The sequence below is a fragment of the Pituophis catenifer genome, unplaced genomic scaffold (genome assembly GCF_029215685.1).
Source record: "Pituophis catenifer annectens isolate HBS135680 unplaced genomic scaffold, rPitCat1.0.hap2 SCAF_7, whole genome shotgun sequence".
Classification (NCBI taxonomy): domain Eukaryota; kingdom Metazoa; phylum Chordata; class Lepidosauria; order Squamata; family Colubridae; genus Pituophis; species Pituophis catenifer.
In genome coordinates this window covers 22,361,650-22,384,272 of record NW_027256887.1, presented here as the reverse complement: position 1 = coordinate 22,384,272, position 22,623 = coordinate 22,361,650, and the positions used below count along the sequence as shown (strand labels likewise).

Sequence of the window (22,623 nt, the reverse complement as noted above, 5' to 3'; positions counted from 1 at the left end):
CCCGGTCTAGAAAGGGACGCAATTGGCGAATCAGGTGAACCTGATAGAAAGCTCCTCTGGCCACGGCTGTTATATGATCTTCTAAAGACAGTCGTGCATCCAGGAGAATGCCTAAATTGTGAGCTTTCTCTGCGGGGGTCAATGACTCATCCCCAATAGTTAGTGATGGGACTAACTGGCTGTACCGGGACGTACATGATAGCAGTGTTCCAATATTTGAGGGGCTGTCACAGAGAGGAGAGGGTTAACCTATTTTCCAAAGCAACTGAAAGCTAGACAAGAAGAATAGATGGAAACTGATGAAGGAGAGATTCAACCTAGAAATAAGGAGAAATATTCTGATAGTGAGAGTAATCAACCAACGGAACAGTTTGCCTTCAAAAGTTGTGGGTGCTTCATCACTGGAAGCTTTCAAGAAGAGACAAGACTGCCATCTGTCGGAAATAGTGTAGGGTCTCCGGCTTGGGCAGGTGTGGGGTTGGACTAGATGACTACAAGGTCCTTCCAACTCCATTATTCTGTTCATTCCCATCTCGTGAAATGGGGGAGCAAAATCAGTCTTGACTCCTAGCGCTTACCTAGACAAATCCCTGTGGTTTTCTTTGCAGGATTTCAGAAGTAGTTTTATCTTTGCCTGCTTGCTAGAACTGAAAGAGAGAAAGAGAGACTGGCCGAAGATCACCCAACTGCCTTTGTTAAGGCAGGACTAGAAATCACAGTCTTCTGGTTTGTAGCCTGAAAATAAAACATGGAGACTTTTCTGGACATTGGACACTTGGAAAATAGCTGATTTCCCCAAGTAAGGTGTAGTCAACCATAACTCAATAGCATAGGATAGCACACCACAGCATGAGGATTGTTCCATACGTGTGGTCCAAACACCAAAATTTGGGGAGGTGAAGTCTAGAGATCTCTTGTTGAGGAATGCTGAACATGCTAATTTAATAGTGTTTGTCAATACAGTCTTTCCTCCTGTTGCATGTGCTTAAAATTTGCATATGCTATCTGGCAAATCAGATTAACACATTTTTCAACAGCAACTGGAATGCAATCCAAAAGCAAATATATATATGTGTGTGTGTGTGTGTGTGTGTATGTATATGTATATATGTATGTAAAGTCATACATTAATACAGGCATATATCATTAAGGATAAAATATGGTTTTTCAGGTAATGTTTCTCCTTTAATGATGGGCATGTAATATTTTAAATTGAATATATAGGCCAAAAATGACACAATCTGGGGCTCTACAGAAGTACCAGTAATTGGGCTACAATTTGGATTATTTGTAGTCAATATAGGATGAGCCAATTACATCGTAAATGGACTCCTTATCTTTAATATAGCTGGCACTATTATCTCTGTGCCCTGCTTCTTCACAAGTACCATAACTTTTTCTTTTACAAAAAGAATCTTCTTCCTGAAGAATCTCAGCAAATGGCACCATCTACTTAGCCATGTTTGTCTGGAAGGGTTTGGCATGTTTAGTATACATATGAGAGTCTTCTAAGGAACTCCAGAGCTGTAAATTAGACCGGGAAATAAAATGTGGAAATATAGAAAAATAGTGTGATCTCCCTTCCATGTTGCTGGAAAATCCAAAGAGTTGTGCTTAACCTAAAGAAGATTTTATATGTTTTTTTTCTCCAAAAGTTCAAGTAATGGTGCTTTTGTCAACCTCCTAACTGTACTCCTGTAGTTGCTTCCACTGATAGGGAGTCATTGGTTTAAAATTTGTAAATGTGCTGCTACTGTGCTTCTATCATGTCTGTAACTTTTTATAAACACCAGGTGGCCCACTGTGGGATAAAATGCTGGTTGAGTTAGCTGCTTAAAATTGTAAACAACGTTTTAACTGTTCTTATGATTGCTTTTATATCATACATTATAGAGCAACTTCCACTGTGGAAGATAAATTGTTATTCTACATATATCCAACTCCTTCCATTTTTCTCCAGCAGCATTCATTTTTTATTAATATTATTCATTTAATTTGCAGCTCTTTCCAACTTCCATTTACCTAAAGAAAGGGATGCTATTTTTTACTGTAGGATTGTATTGAGGCAGAACTCATGGTTAACTTTTTGACTGACTCCAGGTCTGAGTTCCCACAATACTGAACACAAATTTACCATACCAGCTGATATATATAACATATAACATACTAAGTCATAACCTGGTAGCCTGTATTTATTCTATATTGTGCAAACACTAGGTTTACATGTTGAAGTCTGCCATTATTTATTTAGCCATGTTTTTTTTTACTAAGCTACAACTGACAGTATAGTAAATTCCAAAGTGGTTAGATTTGCAAAAAATGCTAAGCTACTACATGCTGCAGCAGAATAATAACATTAAACATTGATTGTTCTGGTTAATGACCATCGAGACCTTGCCTGTCGTGTGGCAAATAGATGTATTTTATCTGTTAAACTTCAGATAACCTTTGATGAGACTTTGGAATAATTGTGTGTCATATTTTCCTGTAGGCTGCTTGTATTTCAGTTGTCTGAGGTCAAACCTTAATTTAACTATCAAGTACGTATTTAATTTTAGAAATACCACATGATCCAGCCGTTCCCAAGGCCTATGTCTACATGTTTGAAATTCAGCGGCCAATGAAACAATGACAAACTTTTGAAAGGTAAGTTTTTTTACCTTTACTTATAGATTGTTAACTTAAAACCAGAAATATTATGCTATGAATAAATTCAGACAGAGATTGGAAATAATGACAGATGGTTTTGCTGTGAATAATTTATGTCTGTGTAGTTACTCCCTTCCTTTGTTATTGTGGGGAACTTGATGTACGTACATTGTTAGTGTGTTAAATCATCAACAATTATTTATAAAAAATAATAAAGGTAGAGTAAAAATAAATAAATATTTGATCCATGCCTAACTACCATAAGATGTATGTAATTTGATTTTAAGCAAGCTTTGGTACAAATAATATCCTTTTTCTAGTTTTTTTAAAATACCAAGCAATCACCATTCCTGGATATGAAAAATTGCTTAACATATCCACTTTTAGTAAAATCTGTGTACTTTGAAATGTTTCATTTTAGTTTTAGAGCTCAGGAATATAAATCAGTGGCAGTAATTTCAGTTTTATTTTCATATGAAAATTAAATAGTAATATAATGAATTTGCTGTCAATTTTTTGGGGAACAGGATTATAAATATGGATCGTTCTGAGATAGTAACACATAAGTGTTGATAGATTGTGTTTTTTTCTGGTGATGTGTATCAATAGGAGCAGAGAAAGCTAGGTGACAGTCGAAAGAGATAACTCCAAATTTTTATTACCCCCTGACAGTTTTAATCAGGATCAGGGGTGGTATTCACTTACCTTCGCTACCGGTTCGCAAACGTGAGCGCTCGCATGCGCCACCTCTGCGCATGCACAGAGCCTTCCACACATGCGCAGAGTGTCAAAACTGGGACGTGATGATGTCCGGGCCGGTGGACGGAGCCTCCTGCAGCCGCAGCTACCGGTTCACCCAAACCGAATAGAACCGGCTGAATACCACCACTGATCAGGAGGTCACTGAAAGAACACACTACGGTTCAGGCGAGATAGAAATCTGAGATTGGGTTTTATGAACATGCTCTCTCCCTAGACTTGTGATTTTCAAACTGTAGTTCACAGATCATTGGTCATCTATGGAGGTCCACCATGTTCTTCATTAGTCACTAGTCAGAACCTGCTTTCTGCCCCAATTCCTGCCTTCCTCAGCTTAGTGCTGATCAGCAAGTTCACAGCTGACCCAGGCTGACAAATGGGGGCTGACAATTGGTTTGCTGAAGCATTTCAGTAATAAGTCAAGTAGCAATGGAATTTGTAAAACTCAGAAAACTGATATGGGGTTGCTGACTAGGAATCCATGCGCACCACATATTTTGAATAGTGATTTTGAATAAACAATCCAAAAAGAAAGGAAAATATCAATAAGAAATGTGACAAAATGAGATATAAATGAAAAACTGAGATAGAAGAACCACTTATTTTTAGCCCTTCACCCTTTGAGATTTCTATCACGTTTCTGCTAACAGTGGTTACTACAACACAAGGTAAAACAAAAACTAAACCAGCGGGTAAATAAAAAGATTAGATTGGATTTCAAAATGTTAGAACAAAATTTAGCTTTAAAATGCTTTTTACAAATGGAAGGGATGTGGAAGCCTACAGGTAGTCCTCACTTAGCAGCCATTTGTTCAACAACAATGAAGATACTGCAGTGTGTGTTTCAACTCCCCCCCCCCACACATACACACACCCAGGGGTGAAATGCTACCAGTTCGCTCCGGCTTGGGCAAACCGGTAGTGATAAAAACTACCGGTTTTGGCGAACCGGTAATAAAAAAATGCTTTAAAAAAAAAAAAAAAAAGGTTCCGATGATCACAGCTGTGTCGCATGATCATTGGAACTTTTATTTTTTTACTTTTTTAAAGCATTTTTTACTACCTATTCACCCAAACCGGTAGTAAAAAAATGCTTTCAAAATAAAAAAAAGATTCTGACGATCGCATGGCACAGCTGTGATCATTGGAACCTTTTTTACTTTTTAAAAGCATTTTTTTACTACCTATTCGCCCAAACCGGTAGTAAAATAGGTAGTAGCAAATAGGTAGTAAAAAAAATGATTTAAAAAAGTAAAAAACAAAGTTGGCCACGCCCACCCAGTAACAATGACCCCCCCCAAGCGACGCCCACCAAGTGACACCCACAGAACCAGTAGCAACCAATTTTACATTTCACCACTGCCCGCACCTACCTCTCTACTGCCTTTCAGCACTCCTCTTTCCTTGCCACTCTGCACTCCCCCCTACACCCCTGCCATCCTGCATTCCACTGTCCCTACTATCTCTCTGTTGCCCCAGCTGAACTTCTCCATCTTCTTCTTCCCACTGCTGACAAGATGTGCCTGGCCAGGGCAGCTACTGACCCTTCCCAATACAGAGTCCTTGTGAAGAGCCAGTAGCTGCCTTGGCCAGGTGTTGTTCTGCCCCAGCTCCAGATTCCCGAGGATATTGACACACACCAACGGTCCTTATCAAATTCATTAAGTAGCAAGAATAAACCAAAGTCCGCCAAAGGTTGGCAACCAGCCCAGAAAGCAAGATACGATAAGACTTTTCCAAAAGTTGTTTCTAGCAAGAAACATACTAACGGCGTGTGACTTAAATAGGCTAAGGGAGTGGCCAATTATCCTCAAGCCTTACTCTCGAGGAGACTTCCTCCTCCTGAGTAGCCACTCCTGCCTTTTGGCAGCCCTGCGTGCTCAAGCATTGAGGAGAGGCTCCCCCACTTTGCTATCTCCACTTGAAGGAGCCTCTGGAGGTTCTGAAGGCCCTGGCTTGAGTCTCTGCCTCTGGCACCACATCCTCTTCAGCCTCCTCGTTGTCCGACACGAGCGCCGGCTGTGCAGGCTGCTGGCGCGACACCACACCAGCCTCCTCGTCGTTGGGATCAGCCATGATCCGCGCATGCCACTGGCGGGCCACAACAGATGTACTTTGTCAGCAGTAAGAGGAAGAAGATTGTGAAGGTCAGCTGGAAGTGGAGCACCAGAGTGTAGGGGGTCCAAAAGGGCAGAGATAGCTGAGATAGGCAGGGGGAGGACTTGGAAGTGCAGGTGGGCATGGCAGGGTGGTGAAACCTGGTCTGGCAAACATTTAGCAATGGAAATTCGAGTTCCAATTAGGACTGTTAAACAAGGACTACCTGTACAGATGAGACCCTAATTGTTATTTACCGAAAAACATTTAACACTCATATTGTTAAAAACAAAAGTGTATAAAAAAGACCCAGTTTAATAAAGTGGTTACAGCACAGGATAGAAACCAGGAAACTGTGAATTTTAGTTCCACTTAAGTGACTTTGGACCAGTCACTCTGTCACAGCCCAATTCACTTCACAGGGTGGTGGTTGTGGGGAAAATAGCAAGAGGACAGAGTATTAGGATACATTCGCCCAGTGCTGGAATTCAAATTTTTTTACTACTCTGTGGGCATGGCTTGGTGGGTGTGGTGTGGCTTGGTGAGCGTGGCTTGGTGGGCATGACAGGCGAAAGATACTGCAAAATCTCCATTCCCACCCCACTCCAGGGGAAGGATACTGCAAAATCCCCATTCCCTCCCCATTCCTGGGGGAAGGATATTTATTTATTTATTTATTTATTTATTTATTTATTTATTTATTTATTTATTTATTTTATTCAGTTTATATGCCGCCCTATCTCACAATGGACTCAGGGCGGCTCACAACAATAAAACACAAGCCACAATATAAAAATAAAGACCAAAATCTAAAAAATTTAAAATTAACCCTTAAAACCAATTAAAACCCCATCATCAGTCCAGGTCAAGGGATTTGAAAAGCCAAGTTTTTAATTCCCGGCGGAAGGTGCGAAGGTCAGGAGCTAATCGGAGCTCCAAGGGGAGTTGATTCCAGAGGGTGGGTGCACCGACTGAGAAGGCTCTACCCCTGGGGGCCGCCAGCCACCACTGTCTAGCCGATGGCACCCTGAGTAGGCCCTCTCTATGGGCGCGAACTGGGCGATGGGATATCGTTGCTGACTGTAAGTGGTCCGCCAAATATCCTGGTCCTAAGCCATGTTGGGCTTTATAGGTCATCACCAGCACCTTGAATCTCACCCGGAGGGCAATCAGTAGCCAATGCAAACCGTGCAGGAGGGGTGTAACATGGGAGTATCGGGATTCTCCCATCACAACCCGCACGGCTGCATTTTGCACCAGCTGAAGCCTCCGAGTGGTCCTCAAGGGCAGCCCCATATTGCAAAATCTTCATTCCCACTGCACTCCAGGGGAAGGATACTGCAAAATCCCCATTCCTTCCCCACTCCTGGGGGAAAGATATTGCAAAATCTCCATTCTCACCCCACTTTGGGGCCAGCCAGAGGTGGTATTGCTGGTTCTCTGAACTACTCAAAATTTCTGCTACCGGTTCTCCAGAACCTGTTAGAACCTGCTATATAGCACCCCTGCATTCGCCTCCTTGAGTTCATAAAAATAATTACGATAGAATAATTTAAAAAAAAAACATGGAAGTACTCACATTTTCCAAACAGCTGCAATTAATTACAGAAATTTAGAGAAGCATTGCTTTAAACCTTCGGCATAGGAAGAGTGGACTTCAATGAATTTAAATTTTGCTTCTGCTGATGCTTAGTCTTTATATTGCTAAATAATAAACTTTCACTCACTTCCTTTCAAAGGAAACCAATTATGAGTAAATTCTGTGCTTTGCAACTTTCTGACTGCTTGACAAAATGGAATATATGTAATGAATGCTAAAGTATAATGTGTTTTGCTTTATTTTTTATACTTCAGTTCTTGTGCTTAATCTGAAGAATGAAATTAAACTTTACTGAATGTGTGCTTGTCTCATGTCTTGGCATATTTTTCACTTAGCATCATCTTTTTTATGGCTTGGAACAGCTCCTAAACACCATAAAAAAGAATGGAAGGAGATGAGGAGTCTGATGAAGATCTCACTGAATATGCTGTTCAGTTTAGTATCCAGGAGTCCCTCAATACTGAACAGAATCAGCAAAGGACTTCTCCCAGTCATGAGACAAGGTAACTACATGATGTGGTAGGCCAAACCCTGTTTTGAATTTCTCTGATTTAATCTCTGAATATCTCAGCCTTTTCATATGTGGTGCTTCACTTATTGCTTTAAAGGCCAATGTTGGGAACATAATGAGGATATTCACTCATTTTTCAGGAGTTTAAGTTGTGGTAACTTGTAGATGTGTTTATTACTTATACTACTTTGATGACTTACAATGATGCTAATCTATTTAAAACAGATATTTTAATAAATAATGAAGGAGCATAGTGTTAATTAACATTCTTATTGAGCCATTTTTGTTTCATGATTCAACATTGATTTTTTTTTTAAAAAAAATCAGGTTTCTGAAAGCAGTGAGCATTCCTAAAGAACTTATATTTGCACTTCATTGTCTTCAAGTTGGGCAAATCACTTACCTTAGGTGGGCAATAGAGACATGAGATGTAAGAAAAAAGCTGGAGAAACAATGAATCTGACTGTAAAAAAATATAGTAATCATTCCAATTAAATTCACTTCTAACTAAAGTACTTATGCAGTTTTTCCAATTCACTTATGAAAACAACAACACACAACTAACTAATACCATCTGGTTTTGCTGGTTTTGAAAAGCTAAGCAAGGCTGATTAGCATTTTGTTGGGGGGACCACCTTAATATTCCAGGGTGGTAGGATAGACTGGAAGAAAATGCTGGATTGTTGCTGAAGAAACTATGTGGATGGGTCCATGAAGTCACCAGAATTTGAGGTTGACTTGAAGGAAACAAGTATTGCAGAAGCAGGGAAATATCGGTAGGTATGTTTGACAAGGTTACAGCAATAGCACCCAAAATGTGAGATTCTATATATGCTTTGTTTGTTTGTTTTTCTATAGGTTTGTACCTGTTAGTGATCAGAACAAGAAACTTGTAGCTGCCATAAGAGAAGGTATATACGCCAAAAGACATTGTTAAGTTAATTGTATTATTGTGGGCCTGTTTTGTTTACAGTTGTTTTCATTGGAGTTGTCACATACTGTGTTTTTTTTCATTTCTTTGCTATCTAGCCCACCGGATCAACTGTTTGCCCATATATTCATGGGTGTGTATATCTTTTACCTGAGCAAAGCAAAACCTCACATATATATTTATCAATAAAAGCTTGTGCTTTTACAAAATGTGTTAATCTTTAGTACAAGCCTTTCTTGCCTTTTTAAAGATAACAGTAGCCTGTCCTGAATGTTTGCTTCATTTCACCTTAGATTATTTATTTTAGGAGTAGTCTTTGATCTTCAAAACTATGTAAAATACAAATACTCTCTGGATGAGGCTGATGAGAGAGGCTGGTTTCCTTTACATGAAGCTGCTGTTCAGCCAATTCAGCAAATACTTGAAGTAATCTTGGATGGTAAGTTGGCCCAGACTTTGAAGCTACAATCAATACGTTTGAAGAATACAGAGTTGTGTCCAGTCAGCGTTCACCTAGGATGCTGAATGAATTCAAAGTTGTTTCCAGAAAGTGCACCAATAAGCTTATTTAAGTTTGAGCTCCGCTTCAGGTGTGTTCACTGATACATCTACCGGTATGTACTTTCAGTGATGAGGGTTCATTAGGTGTTACAAACTAGTTTATATTTAGCCAGTTTAGATTGTGGCAAAAGCATCTATTCAGTGCAAGTGTTATAAGATTTTGATTGAACATGATCTAGTATTAAAAATTCTTAAAGCAAGTATATGTATAGAACAATTGCAGCACTGAAAACCTAATTTATGTTTAACTTAACCTAGCATCTTATAAAAGTATGTGGGAATATAAGACGTGTGATGGAGAGACACCATTAACATTGGCAGCCAAATCTGGCCACGTGGAACATGTCAGGACCTTGTTGGCAAAGGGAGTTTGGCCAAATACCATGAACAGAAAAGGAGAAACGCCTCTTCTGATTGGTAATTATGTTGTAAATCGTTTTGGGGATTTTAGCCTGTTGCTAGAGCTTGTAGGATCAGAGGTTGAACACTGTAGAACCTGGAAATTGGTTACGCAAACCTTTAATCATACGAGTTACTGGTGTTTAGCTCATTAAGCTCTACTACACATAGCCTGCCTTTATAACTTTGCTTACACATGCAAGTTGATCTCATGACAGATGATAATTTCTTTAATGTACTGTTTCCTTAGGTCTTTTTGTAAATGTGCCCCCCTCCCTCCATTGATCACCAGAAGGGGTACACCAAAGTTCATGTCATTCTTGTGCTTCTGGCGTATTCTCTTGAGCAGCGGCCTAATTTCCCCTTTGTGTTGATAGCATAGCTCCAGGGGAAGCCTTCAGCACCTGAGGAAGAGGTGCTAAGAGAAGTCAGAGAAGGGGAAAGTACATTTGAGATGATTTCCACTTGGATAGATAGAAATGTAGCAGACTGTATTATCAGTTGCTCAATTATGTTTCATTTTCTTTCACTTTCAGATTATTCTTGGTCCCTGTATTTTTTACAGAATTTATGCACTAAAACCACTGTAAATTTAAAAAAAAAAAAAACATTTGGAGCATCTGTTGGGTTTCCTTTAGTTTCCGGGATTGAAGAATGATGACAATAGGAAATAATATATTTCCTTTATTTGCATGCCACCAATTCCTGAATGCTTTTAATCCCTCTTTTTTATTTGTAATTACAATGAAATTTTGATTTAGCAGATGTTGATAATATTATGACATCAGCATAGATGCCATCCTTTTCGGATGAATAGCCAGTAGAGAATAGCTGAACCCCTGCCTTCAACGGTCTGTTAAGTTGAATATTTGTTGTACATTCTTCAGCAAATAAAGCAGAGGAAATATCCTTAATTCTAAAATATTTTTAATTATTATCAAAATCAAATGCACATATAAATGTGAATAACAGCTTGAATTAGAACTACATTACAAACTAAGCTAAAGTCATCATCTATTTTTATTCTGTGAAAGTACAGTATTTTTCTACAGAGATTGCAGTGGGTTATTTTGAAATATATGACATCTAAACCAGTGGTGGGTTTAATTTTACTACCGGTTCTGTGGGCGTGGCTTGGTGGGCATGGCATGATGTGGTAGGCGTGGCAGGGGAAGGCTACTGCAAAATCCCCATTTCCTCCCGATCAGCTGGGACTTGGGAGGCAGAGAATAGATGGGGGCGGGGCCAGTCAGAATTTTTACTACCGGTTCTCCAAACTACTCAAAATTTCCGTTACCGGTTCTCCAGAACTAGTCAGAACCTGCTGAAACCCACCTGTGATCTAAACATTTCCCCTCTCTTTTCTTTGTCTTAACTCTTAAGCTGTAAGACAGAAATCACATGAGATGGTTTCCATTCTGATTGATTACAATTGTGTCATCAACCAACCATGTGTTAAACGATGGTCAGCAATGCATGAAGCTGCAAAACAGGGCTGCAGTGATATTGTTGCCCTTCTTGTGAAGAATGGTGGAAATGTACAACAGAAAGATGGATACGGAGTAACACCTTTAGGTGTGGCTGCTGAATATGGACACTGTGATGTATTGGAGTATTTAATTCATAAAGGTGTGTTAACAACAATATTTGTACTGCAAGGAATATGACCTTTGGCTGTAATAAGAATTGAATAGTTCTTCACTGCCTTCAAAGTGTTTATGAACATCTTCCTTAATTTCAATTTACAATTGAAAATACATGCTTAGCTGCCCAACTCAGATTTACTTAAATCCACTTATTTTCTACATTTCGGAAAGCTGCAATGGGTATTAAAGAAGTCAGTAACTGATTATATGGCTTTTATGATGACATAGGCAAGGGCTACTAAAGATTGATTCTTTTTTACATCTATCAAGGTCACAATAAGAGAAGTGTAGTTAGAAACATCAAACGGGATAGATTGAAAAGAAGGGGATTATTTCTTGAAATGTAATTCCCATCTTTCTTCCCCACTGGCTGGGTGGGAGTTATAATTCAATAACATTTTGAAAGGTATATATTTGGAAATGTGTACAGTTCCCACATCTACATTAACTATCACAAAGCCACTGAATTTAATACATAGGGTTGTGGCGTAGATTTACTAGTAACTAGAAGTTACTGTTCATACTACTTTGTTAATGTGAGCAGATTCAATGAATAAACACTTCCCTTCCTCTGTAAGGCTGCTGCTGCTGTTATTGTTAGTTGCGAAGTCATGTCCAACCCATCGGGACCCCATGGACAACGTTCTTCCAGGCCTTCCTGTCCTCTACCATCCCCCGGAAACCATTTAAGCTCATGCCTACTGCTTCAGTGACTCCATCCAGCCACCTCATTCTCTGCCGTCCCTTTCTTCTTTTGCCCTCAATCTTTCCCAGCATTAGGCTCTTCTCCAGTGAGTCCTTCCTTCTCATTAGGTGGCCAAAGTATTTGAGTTTCATCTTCAGGATCTGGCCTTCTAAAGAGCAGTCAGAGTTGATCTTCTCTAGGACTGACTGGTTTGATCGCCTTGCAGTCCAAGGGACTCGCAGGAGGCTGTAAGGCTGTAGCAATTCATAAAATATTTCAGAATAGGAAAACCAAAGGAAAAATGCTTGGATTGTCTGCAACTTGGATAATAAGCAATTGATTGGAGCATGATTATACTGTACATATATTTCCAAAATTGTGATGAATAAGTAAATATTGAGACATAAATCTACTTTTTCTTGTACCACTAGGTGGTGATATTAACATAACAGCTGATGATGGATCATCAATACTGTTTGAAGCAGCTGGTGGTGGCAATCCTGATTGTATAACTTTGCTGTTGGAATACGGGGGAAGTGGCAATTTGCCTAATAAGGCAGGGCATCTTCCAATACACAGAGCAGCATATGAAGGACACTATCTGTGAGTGTGTTCTTTTTATATCTCTTCGTCCAACAACTTTACATAATGAATGATGACTGTTTTGTTATTTATCTATATATATAAAAGTGAAAACCACTCATGCCATAATCACGTAATCTCCAGAACTGTAAAGCCTACAAACTTGAAATTTGCCACATATGTTCCTCTTGGCCTCTAGGTGCTCACTAAGAAAGGATTTTTCGAAATGACCATCAGATCATTAGTATTTCTTATATTATTACTAGCTGGATACCTGTGCTTCGCTATGAAACTATGGAGCTTGATAAATTGACACTTAAAGCTTGAAACTTAATGAGTAGTTATGATTGGCCTCTCCTCTCCCCTTCTCTCCCTCAGCCTTGCCCCACAGAATTCTCCCCTAACTTATCCACTTCTCACCACAGGATTCTGTGGGGCAAGGCTGAGGGAGAGAAGGGGATAGGATAGGGAAGGATTCTGTGGGGGCAAGGCTGAGGGAGGGAAAGGGATAGGATGGGGGAGGATTCTGGGGCAAGGCTGAGGGGGAGAAGGGGATAGGATGGAGAGGCTTCTGTGGTGCAAGCGTGAGGGAGAGAAGAAAATAGCATAGGAGACGTTTCTGTGGGCAAGGTTGAGGGAGAGAAGGGGGATAGAATAGGATAGGCTTCTGTGGGGCAAGGCTGAGGGAGAGAAGGGGAGAGGAAAGGCTGATCGTAACTACTCATTAATTTTCAAGCTATAAATGTCAATTTGTCAAGACCCATCATAATAATTTCGTAGCGAAGCACAGGTATCCAGCTATCTTACATTATAAATGAACATAAGGGTTATAAAACAGCATAAGCAAAAAAATAAAAAAGAGGGAGTTTTCCTGGAGGTGCCTTCAAACTGAGACTGCATTTGTATACAAACTTTCCTAAGAATACATTTCACTGAATCCTGCTATTTTTTTTTTTTAAGAAATAAATAGGATTGTGCATTTCAGGGCTGAACAGTAAAGTGCGCTGCCTTTAGATGGTCAGGAATATCATACATGCTTGCATCTTTCTGTAACTGATGGTCATTCTTAAATGCCCTCCCCCCCAAATTACAGTAAAGTTTTTCCTGATTTGTGGTTGATACAGAATGTTGGGACAGAGAATGGCTAAGTCTTGGAATCTACTGGGTCCACAAATCCTTCCCCATCCCCAGCTTTTTTCTCAGTGTGCCTCAACATTAGACTTTGTGATCAAAAACTGGCTTAGTGATAAAAGAGGGTTCTGATATAGGGGTTACCGTTCTAAATTTAGAGCCTTCTTTTTTTTAAGGTAGAAATCTGATTAACCTAACCCCACCTACAATTGCAGCCTTTTTAATTTGTTTTAGTATTTATTTATCCGATTGTTCTACTTAGGTTATATATCGCTCTATAATCTCATTGCATTATTGGAAGAGTAACTGACTTTTCCAAGTTTCATTGCCGAGACTACCTACTTGTAACAGTACAGTTGGTCAGACAATCAAATTAAATAAAACTGATACAAGTATTCCAGTTTATTAGTTGGGATCTCTGTGCATGTTAAGGTAGGGTTAAATTCAGGGGTGAAATCTAAATTTTTTTGCTACTGGTTCTGCGGGCGTGGCTTAATTAGTGGGCGTGGCTTAATGGTAAGGTAACTGGGAGGGTGTGGCTTGTTGGTCAGGTGGGCGTGGCCAAGTCAATGTCACTTCTTTGCCCTTTTTTAACCTACAAAACACAACACAACACAACTGGCTCACCCACAATGTAAAAGCAGCTGTGCTAAACACACAAAATTCCATATACAGCTTTGTGAGATTTTGTGTGTTTGTGTAGTTAGAGTGAAACACTACAAAAACACACAAAATCTCAGAAAGCTGCACAAATATTATTTTATTTTATTTTATTTTTATTTTTATATAAAGGCAGCTAAATTTAAAACTTCCTAAACTTTAAATGACTAGGTCTAAAACAAGAACAACTTAAAAAAAAACCAATTAACTATTTTTTTAAAGCTCCCAAAGGGGAAAAAAACTTACCCAATAGAACAGGGGTCTCCAACCTTGGCAACTTTAAGACTTGTGGACTTCAACTCCCAGAATTCCTCAGCCAGCTTTGCTTTGCTGGCTGAGGAATTCTGGGAGTTGAAGTCCACAACTCTCTGCCGGCTTGATTGCAGGCAGGGAGATACAGTTGCTTGCTGATGCAATCGATTACAGGGATTACAGCAAGGTGTTGCGACCAGCAGCTAAGGTAAGCAAGCTGAGGGGGAAGGGGGAGGGATTTTTGCTACCGATTAGCAGGCAACAGCTGGGATCGTCAGAGCTTGGCTGGTCAGAGCCATTTAAAAGGAAAGAAGTTTTTTTCTTTTACATGGCTCTAGCGATCCAGGCAACTCAGCTGGGATCGTCAGAGCCATTTAAAAGAAAAAAAAGGCTCTGATGATCGCACAGCTCAGTTGGGCATGGGGGGGGCGGGGGCAGGGATTTTTGCTACCGGTTCTCCAAACTGCCCGCCGCCATCGCTACCTACTCACCCGGTCTGAACCACCTCTGGTTAAATTACATGCTACTCTCTTTTGTTCCGAATTGAAAGTGATTTCAAGATGCTGTAAGCACAAGCTAAGTAATATTTGGATTCAAAGAATAAGTTTTTAAAGCTCTCCTGTTGGAAGAAATATCCATCTGGTTCAGTTCCAAGCTGGGGAAAAGACACTGGAAACTTGGAGACTGATTGGAAAGATGGTTTAATGATGAAGCAGGACCACATGGGTGGTTCTGGTGCAGTTGACCACATGGAGTTGAGAGTGGAGGGTATTTATACCTTCTCTTGGGTTTTGCACTTGAGCTTCCTGTTCCTGTGCAAGAACATATATTCTATTGGCGGTTGTCAGACTTCCATGGGGCCTTGTAGGGGTTATGTAGGGGTCATAGCTGAGGTTGTCTGAGCTCCCGGTTTGGTTGAAGTTTGAACTGCTGAGATGATGCAATGAAGAGGCTTTGGGCAATTCCTACTGTGACTGAGGGCTAATCCTACCTTTGTTGGATCTTGGGTGAGGGTATTTGTTTATGAATAGAGCTATCTATCTCTTTATCTCTTAAGCGCTGACATCTGCTGAGGGCTATTAAGAAAGGTGGGGTCTGCTTTTTGTCTCCAAGAGCATATTTAGGGAAATATAATATTCTGCCTTTTTAATGTTTCCTAAAATATTTCATTCTTCTAGGAGAGGGATAGGTGCTAACTTTCTACACTCCCTAAGTACCTTGCTACCGATAACTTAGCTCCAAAAGGAAAAAACTATACATCTCTGCAATTTTTTCTCCTAAAGAATGTGAAATAGTAGGGGGCACAATTTTGAATGGACAAATGCTGAAAGGAAAGGTTTAAGCAATTTCTTCCTCTCCTTTCTCTTGGAAAGCTATCTTATAAATATAAACAAGAGGGAGAAATCTGTAGGAATCTCAATATCTGCTGGATCCAAAGGTCTCTTCAGAATGATGAAACTTGCATTGTGATATTGAAATGTAAGCTCTGCTCCTTATGTAAATATGTGGACTTTGTCATTTCGTCCCCTTGCTCCCCCCCAAGATGTCCATGAATTTGGGTAAATCTAAATGCGGTGGCTTAGTGGCTAAGACACTGAGCTTGTCGATCAGAAAGGTCGGCAGTTCAGCAGTTCAAATCCCTAGTGCCGCGTAATGGGGTGAGCTCCTGTTACTTGTCCCAGCTTCTGCCCAACCTAGCAGTTTGAAAGCATGTAAAAATGCAAGTAGAAAAATAGGGACCACCTTTGGTGGGAAGGTAACAGCGTTCCGTGCGCTTTTGGCGTTTAGGCATGCCAGCCACATGGCCATGGAGACATCTTCGGACAGCGTTGGCTCTTCAGCTTTGAAATGGAGATGAGCACTGCCCCCTGGAGTCGGGAATGACTAGCACATATGTGCACGGGGAACCTTTACCTTACCTAAACAAACATGCATATTCTTGTATACCAAAAAAAAAAAATGAACCAAGACAAATTTCACCAATTCTGCTTCCCTCCAGCTGCATCTTAGATGAGTTTGCATCTAAATGCTGACTAATTGTTTTCTACAATACTTACAGACCATCTGCAATGGTTCTTCTAGTGTTAGAAGCATATTAACTTTATGGAAACTATCTTAAAAATACAAGGATCTATTTTGTTTTGTATCATTCATTATTCTTGTTCAATTTTAGGTTTGGGTCAGTGTTAGTTTAATTATCAGGCAGAATTATGTACCCCAGGCATGGTAGCTTATGGTCTTTATTATTTATGACAAATGATTTAATGGAGAAGAAAATTTAATGCTGAAAAAATTGACTGCTTTCCCTATCAGTTATTGTTTATTTGGTTCTTTCTGACATTAAGAACAGTGAAGATGGGAATACTAAGAAACAGTTAGGAGGAAATGCATGTTAGAAACAGCTAACAAGGTACATACTTTTTTCCACTAGGTTTTCAATCTAGAAATACTGGTTTAAATTAATTCCTTCTTTAAAACATGGAGCAGTTTTGCTGTCTCCTGAGATGAACTTGATGATGAATTGGATATATCTCTAGTTTTGATATCAGAAATCTCCAAAGTTGGGTTTCATCATCATTCAAGGAGGGGTAACAAATGGTTCAGACTTGCTTTCTAAATTGCTAATCAAACATTTCCCCGGATTTATTTACAAGGGGGGAAAATCATGTTCAAAAGTTAGGTGACAAAATTTAGTTCCTACTTTTGAGCTCTTTCATGACAATGAACATTTTGAAATGAAAAGAGTTTTAGTGAGCAAAACTTTATTCCTAGATCTCTTTCTTACAAGTCATTCCATTATCTTGGATGCATGAGTACCAAGGGCAAATTCTTAACACTAAGCAGTAGTGATAATGCTATAAATCTGGAAAAGTTTGAGGTAGCTAAATTGCATGGCCCCTGACCATTGTACTTAGTAGTCATTGAGAGTGCAGGTACTTGCTTTCAAGTTATAGGCTAAGAGTGAAATTGTTTTGACTCACAGATGATTGTCACTAAATTGGTACTGTTATCAGAATACATCTTTCAAGTGCAATAGGTTGTTATGGGGAAATTGGTTCTTTACAGAATAGAGCTATTTTTCATCATAGAAACATCACATCAACGCAAGGTGAAGGAAGTAGATTTATTTACAGTCACAGACCAATAAAACACAATCACAGAATTAAAAACACAGAAAGCACTAATAAAACACATTAAATTGTAATTTATTGATTAGAAAGAGAGCTAACCTTTTTGATAATCAGATTTATGAATGCCAGTCTCCATGAGTGGTATAATGGGCAAGGCAGCAATAAGTGGATTACTGTATCTGAGCAGGAACATGTAAAACTGTTGCATGGGAGACAGGTAGAGTTGCCTATAGTCTCCATAGTAGGTAGTGCACCAATTCAAGCCAAGACACAAAGATGAATGTAGGCTAAATACTGCCATTTAATAGTGTCCAATTTCATTGGGAATCTAGCTATCTATATAATGTCCTAGTCCTAAGATTTTCTGATAATCTATAGGTATCAGCAACTGAACCTGACTCTTCTGAACACAAAAGTACACATAGCCTGCCTTTATAACTTAGAGCTAAGCTTTAACTTTGTAACTTGTGTATTGTCTGTATTTTAGCCACCATATTAAATTCATCTTCCCTATTTTTGCAGGGCCTTGAAATTCCTGATTCCAGTTACATCCAGAAGTGCAATCCGGAAAAGTGGGCAGAGCCCCATCCATTCAGCAGCAGATGGCCAGAATCCACAGTGCCTGGAACTCCTAATTGAAAATGGGTTTGATGTCAATGTTCTTCTGGCAGAACACATTTCACAAAGTTATGATGATGAAAGGAAAACGGCACTTTATTTTGCAGTTTCCAACAATGACATTCTCTCCACTGAAATATTATTGCAAGCTGGCGCAGACCCCAATAAAGATCCTCTCAATTGCCTTCTTGTGGCCGTGAGAGCAAACAACCATGAAATTGTACGGTTGCTTCTTTCTTATGGAGCAAATGTCAACTGTTATTTTAACCTTGTGAATGACACTCATTTTCCCAGTGCCATTCAATATGCCTTGAATGATGAAGTCATGCTAAGGTTGCTGCTTAACCATGGGTACAATGTGGACCTCTGTTTTGACTGCATGCATGGCGATATCTTTGGAAATTCTTTTTTGTGGCCAACAAGAGAGGAAGAGATATTACCAGGCTGGACATCTTGTGTAATTGAAGATAACCCCGTAAGGATATTTTTTTTAAAAATCCTATTCAATATTATTATTAATCAGCATTTGTTAAGGAGAATGTGTTGGGTTGACTATTGTTGGGTTTAAAATCTCAGATATTTCACTTTGATTGTACCTCTTCCCCTAAAGAAAATCGTGACTAAGATCTGTATGAATAATGCTCATTCCTCCTTCTATTTTTAGGTATAATGACAAAGGCCAAGTGTAGAGTGAGGATAGAAGCTGTTGTAAAAAGAAAACACTGGCACATGTTCGTGTCCTTGTCTCTCCTACTGATAAGCATGCTTAGAGATGCAAGCATTACATTGCTCTGTTCGATGTACCCTTCTACCCTTCTTCAAAAGAGTGGAGCCAAGGGAAGAACTATTGATAGAGCAGTGCCAGCAATATTCCCAGTGCTATGTGGGAAGAAAGGAAGAACAAGTTAATCCAATGGAAAACTTATATTAGCTGGAATAAGAGGTCACTTAGATTCCCTGCAAAACTGTTGCAAGTCTACATCTTGGCTATCAAATTTATTCATTTCATTATTTAGGTACTATTAGGCTACCTATTTAAACAACAGGTATCATATGAACTTCCGCTGTATTATACAGATAAAGAAGAGGTCTATGATTTATTCTGTTAACAAGCTTAATGTTTAATGTTTTATAAGTCATTAGATATGCCAGTAAAATTCAAGTATTTCAGCTCAGAATATAGCTTTTCAATTTCTTCTCAAAGAGATATAGAGACAGAAACTATGAAATGGCACTGTAATATTTTAAGAATTCTAACAAGCTTCTCCTGCCTTTTAAATAAATGTTTGGATTAATGTATCTTGTTTTAAGGTGTGATCTATTCATGAATTCTGCACCATATTATAATAATACATTTTAGAAAATAATTTCGTATAACACTGGTTGTATTTCCTTTCAGTTCTGTGACTTTATTACACTTCCTTGGATGAAACATTTAGTTGGACCCATTGTCCGCATTTTGATAGATTATATGGATTATGTTCCTCTCTGCACTAAACTTAAATTTGTCTTGGAGACTCAGGAAGAATGGCCAGAAATCCAGCAAATATTAGGTAAATGAATACTGTTGGCTTAGAATTAGGCTAGCTGTTTAATCTATGAAAACAAAAGTAAAACGTATTTGTGTTTGAAAATATCAAATAATTTGTTATTATTATAACAGTGTGCCCTGTTTTTTACCATCTTCAGATGAACAGGATTTATAGCCTTGTGAATAAATGAAGATTAAATTATTGGTTTAGATGGCATCATAAATAAATGGCTATCCTTCCAAACTGATATATTTGAAATACTGAATAGGATTTCTAGCATCTGAAAGCCAGTCTAGATATAATCAATACTTATTTAAGTGATATCATTTCTCTAATACCAGCACAGAAATAATAAAATTTGAAATGTATGGTAAAGTGAAATACTACTCATTTGTGTTACAGAACCTTTTTTTTAAAACAGTGTTGACAGCTGGCAACAGTGTGTCTCATTTTGGTCAACATATCACATCATGTTGATTTTACCTCTGGATTTTACCATGTCTGTTAGGGAGAAATGTAGCATTCTGCATTTCAATAGAAAACAAGAAAGGCACTGGATAGAAAAGCAAAAGTACATGTGAAAGGGATTTGGATACTGCCATTGATCACAAATTAAATATGAGCCAGGAGTATAATGCAACTGTAAAAAGGTGAACTCTGTCTTAGGGATGCATTAATAGGACCAAAGAGTTCAGATCATGGGAACTTATATTCCATTCTATATTGCACTTTTCATATTTCATTTGGAGTGCTGTTTCTAGTTCTGGGCATTATAGTTAAAAAAGAACACTGAAAATTGGAGCAAAGGGAAGCTACAAAGTTCTGGAAATCAGGTGTAATTACAAGACAACTAAAGGGGGATATAATAGCATCAACTATATGAAGTCACATGAAAGAGAAATTAAAAATATTCTCTCTTGCTCCAATGATCAAGACTTGAACCAGTGAATTCAAAAAGTAGATACAAATAGACATCAGGGGAACCTTCCTGGTTGTATGAGCTGTTAGCCAGGGAAACAGGCTGCCATATGACATGGTCAGTTGGGTTTCAGTGGAGGTCTTCAAATGGGCTGGATGGATGGTCATGCTCTAATGTATCCTGTACTGAGTAAGGCATTGGACCAAATTATCTCTAAGGTTCCCGCCCACTGTATGATACTTCAGTGCTAAATTAATCAGACATATTTTCCATTCCATTTCTTTCCTTTGTATCTTTCAGAGAATCCTCGTCCACTAAAACATTTGTGCCGCCTGAAAATACGTAAATATATAGGATTAGTGAGAAGAGAGACGACTCCATCCGTGAAGAATCTTCCTCTCCCCCCAATTTTAACGGAATTTATCCTCTTCAAAGAATACGATCTTTATGGAAGAGAATTACATTTGGAATGATCAAAATCCTAGGCACATTCCCTTGCTTATTGAAGTTAACTAAGCTTTGGATCAGAATATCTAAATTGCCAAATATGAGATGACTTCTAAAGATTTCCTTAGGCCCATGGAAGAGATTTTTTTTATACCTGACGCTTGAATTTTTTTTTGGGGGGGGGGGAGGGGGGAATGACACCAGCTCCATTGCTTCATTTCCATTTGTGTCATAGAGACTTTACATGTGGGAACTCTTATATCAACTTTATACCTACATACAGTATTTGCAGAACTGTGCTAGTTTTCCCTCCTGCCTATGTATCTTGGTTTTAGTGTGTTTCCCCACCATCTTTTCCATTTCCGTTTGAAATAGAGATTGTTCAATTGTCAAAAAATAGTTTTGTTTTCTTAACACACATCATAATTAAATTCTGGATATATTCTAATAGAAAATATTTCTTATTATGCAATATAACCTGTAACATTAAATCTGGAAGAGTTAAAATATGTGTTAAATATTATGTGGATTGTATTTAAAGAAGAATTTTCTTTTGCATTTTCCTCTATTTTTCACGGCTTGCAGATTAGAAACATAGCACTCATATAATTCATTTTGTTTTAGGATTATTTTGCAGGGCAATTCACTATATTTTATCACCTGTCAAATAAGACAAACATAGATTTCTATTGATTTGATCTGCACATCTCAGTTTTTCTTCTGTATACATATATAAATATGTGTAGGTGCACACAAACATGTACATATGTACAAACTGTTCTTATATAAAGCCTGTTTGTTTACAGGTAGATTATCACTGAACATACAAAATGCTTGTTCTAAAAAGAGAATGCTAATTTCAACATGCATACTGAATTTTTTGAAATTCTGGCATGCATGGATGCCTGCTGGATTTTCATGGTATCACAATCCGGAGGCTTAGCTATCCATTAAAAGCTTCAGGCACACCCTGAACAATTTCCTAAAGTGACCAAACAGTTATTTTTAATGAGGCAGAAAAACAATTCAATAACGAGAGTAGTACTATTAATTACATAATAACTATAATGAATTCTTATTGAATGTAAATGAATTTAACTTTATTTTTTTCTGAATTTTGAGGAGTGTACTTCTACCATTCAAAGGTTAATAAATGCAGTTTCTGTTTTTTAAATGGTTAAATTGTCAGTGGCTGTCCTACCCTATATAAGGAGCAGATCTAATTGCTTATGATTATTATGCAGACAAGTTCCTGCAGAACCAGCTTTGGATCCGTTCATGTGAAACGGGACAATGTAAAAACTGGTCCATCCAATAATTTGGATTGTCCATGCAGTATTTCATAGATACGTTTAGGAATTTTACTGAAGACGTGTTTAGTTCTTCTGTTTTTTCATGGTATTTACATGTTCCAATTGAAGGGAACTTATATAAGAATTAAAGACTACAACTTAGGTACTAACACATTCTTGGATTTGCCATGTTGATATTATTAGAAGATACAATTTAACAT

At 38.5% G+C, this 22,623-nt stretch overlaps 1 protein-coding gene across 4 annotated transcripts; it reads left to right on the top strand.

The window, feature by feature from the left end:
* Positions 1–2,558: 2,558 nt before the first annotated feature.
* Positions 2,559–21,631, top strand: ASB15 (ankyrin repeat and SOCS box containing 15). 4 transcript variants are annotated; one of them, XM_070946725.1, is made up of 11 exons: positions 2,559–2,646; positions 7,468–7,608; positions 7,944–8,024; positions 8,475–8,527; positions 8,855–8,986; positions 9,367–9,525; positions 10,891–11,136; positions 12,270–12,441; positions 18,117–18,687; positions 19,612–19,765; positions 20,964–21,631. In XM_070946725.1, the coding sequence occupies exons 2-11, from the start codon at positions 7,490–7,492 to the stop codon at positions 21,134–21,136; spliced, it is 1,860 nt and encodes a 619-aa protein (XP_070802826.1). In that variant the 5' UTR covers positions 2,559–2,646; positions 7,468–7,489; the 3' UTR covers positions 21,137–21,631. The 4 variants fall into 4 exon arrangements, with proteins under 4 accessions (XP_070802826.1, XP_070802825.1, XP_070802827.1 ...); XM_070946724.1 differs by having other exon boundaries at positions 7,441–7,608; XM_070946726.1 differs by lacking the exon at positions 7,944–8,024 and having other exon boundaries at positions 7,441–7,608.
* The last annotated feature ends 992 nt before the right edge of the window (positions 21,632–22,623 follow it).

Bases quoted from the DNA above. Each gene is read 5' to 3' on its own strand.
- ASB15 (XM_070946725.1), top strand. From the start codon at position 7,490: ATGGAAGGAGATGAGGAGTCTGATGAAGATCTCACTGAATATGCTGTT. The intron at 9,526-10,890 runs GTAATTATGTTG...TTAACTCTTAAG, and splicing joins AGAAACGCCTCTTCTGATTG to CTGTAAGACAGAAATCACAT. The intron at 11,137-12,269 runs GTGTGTTAACAA...TTGTACCACTAG, and splicing joins GGAGTATTTAATTCATAAAG to GTGGTGATATTAACATAACA.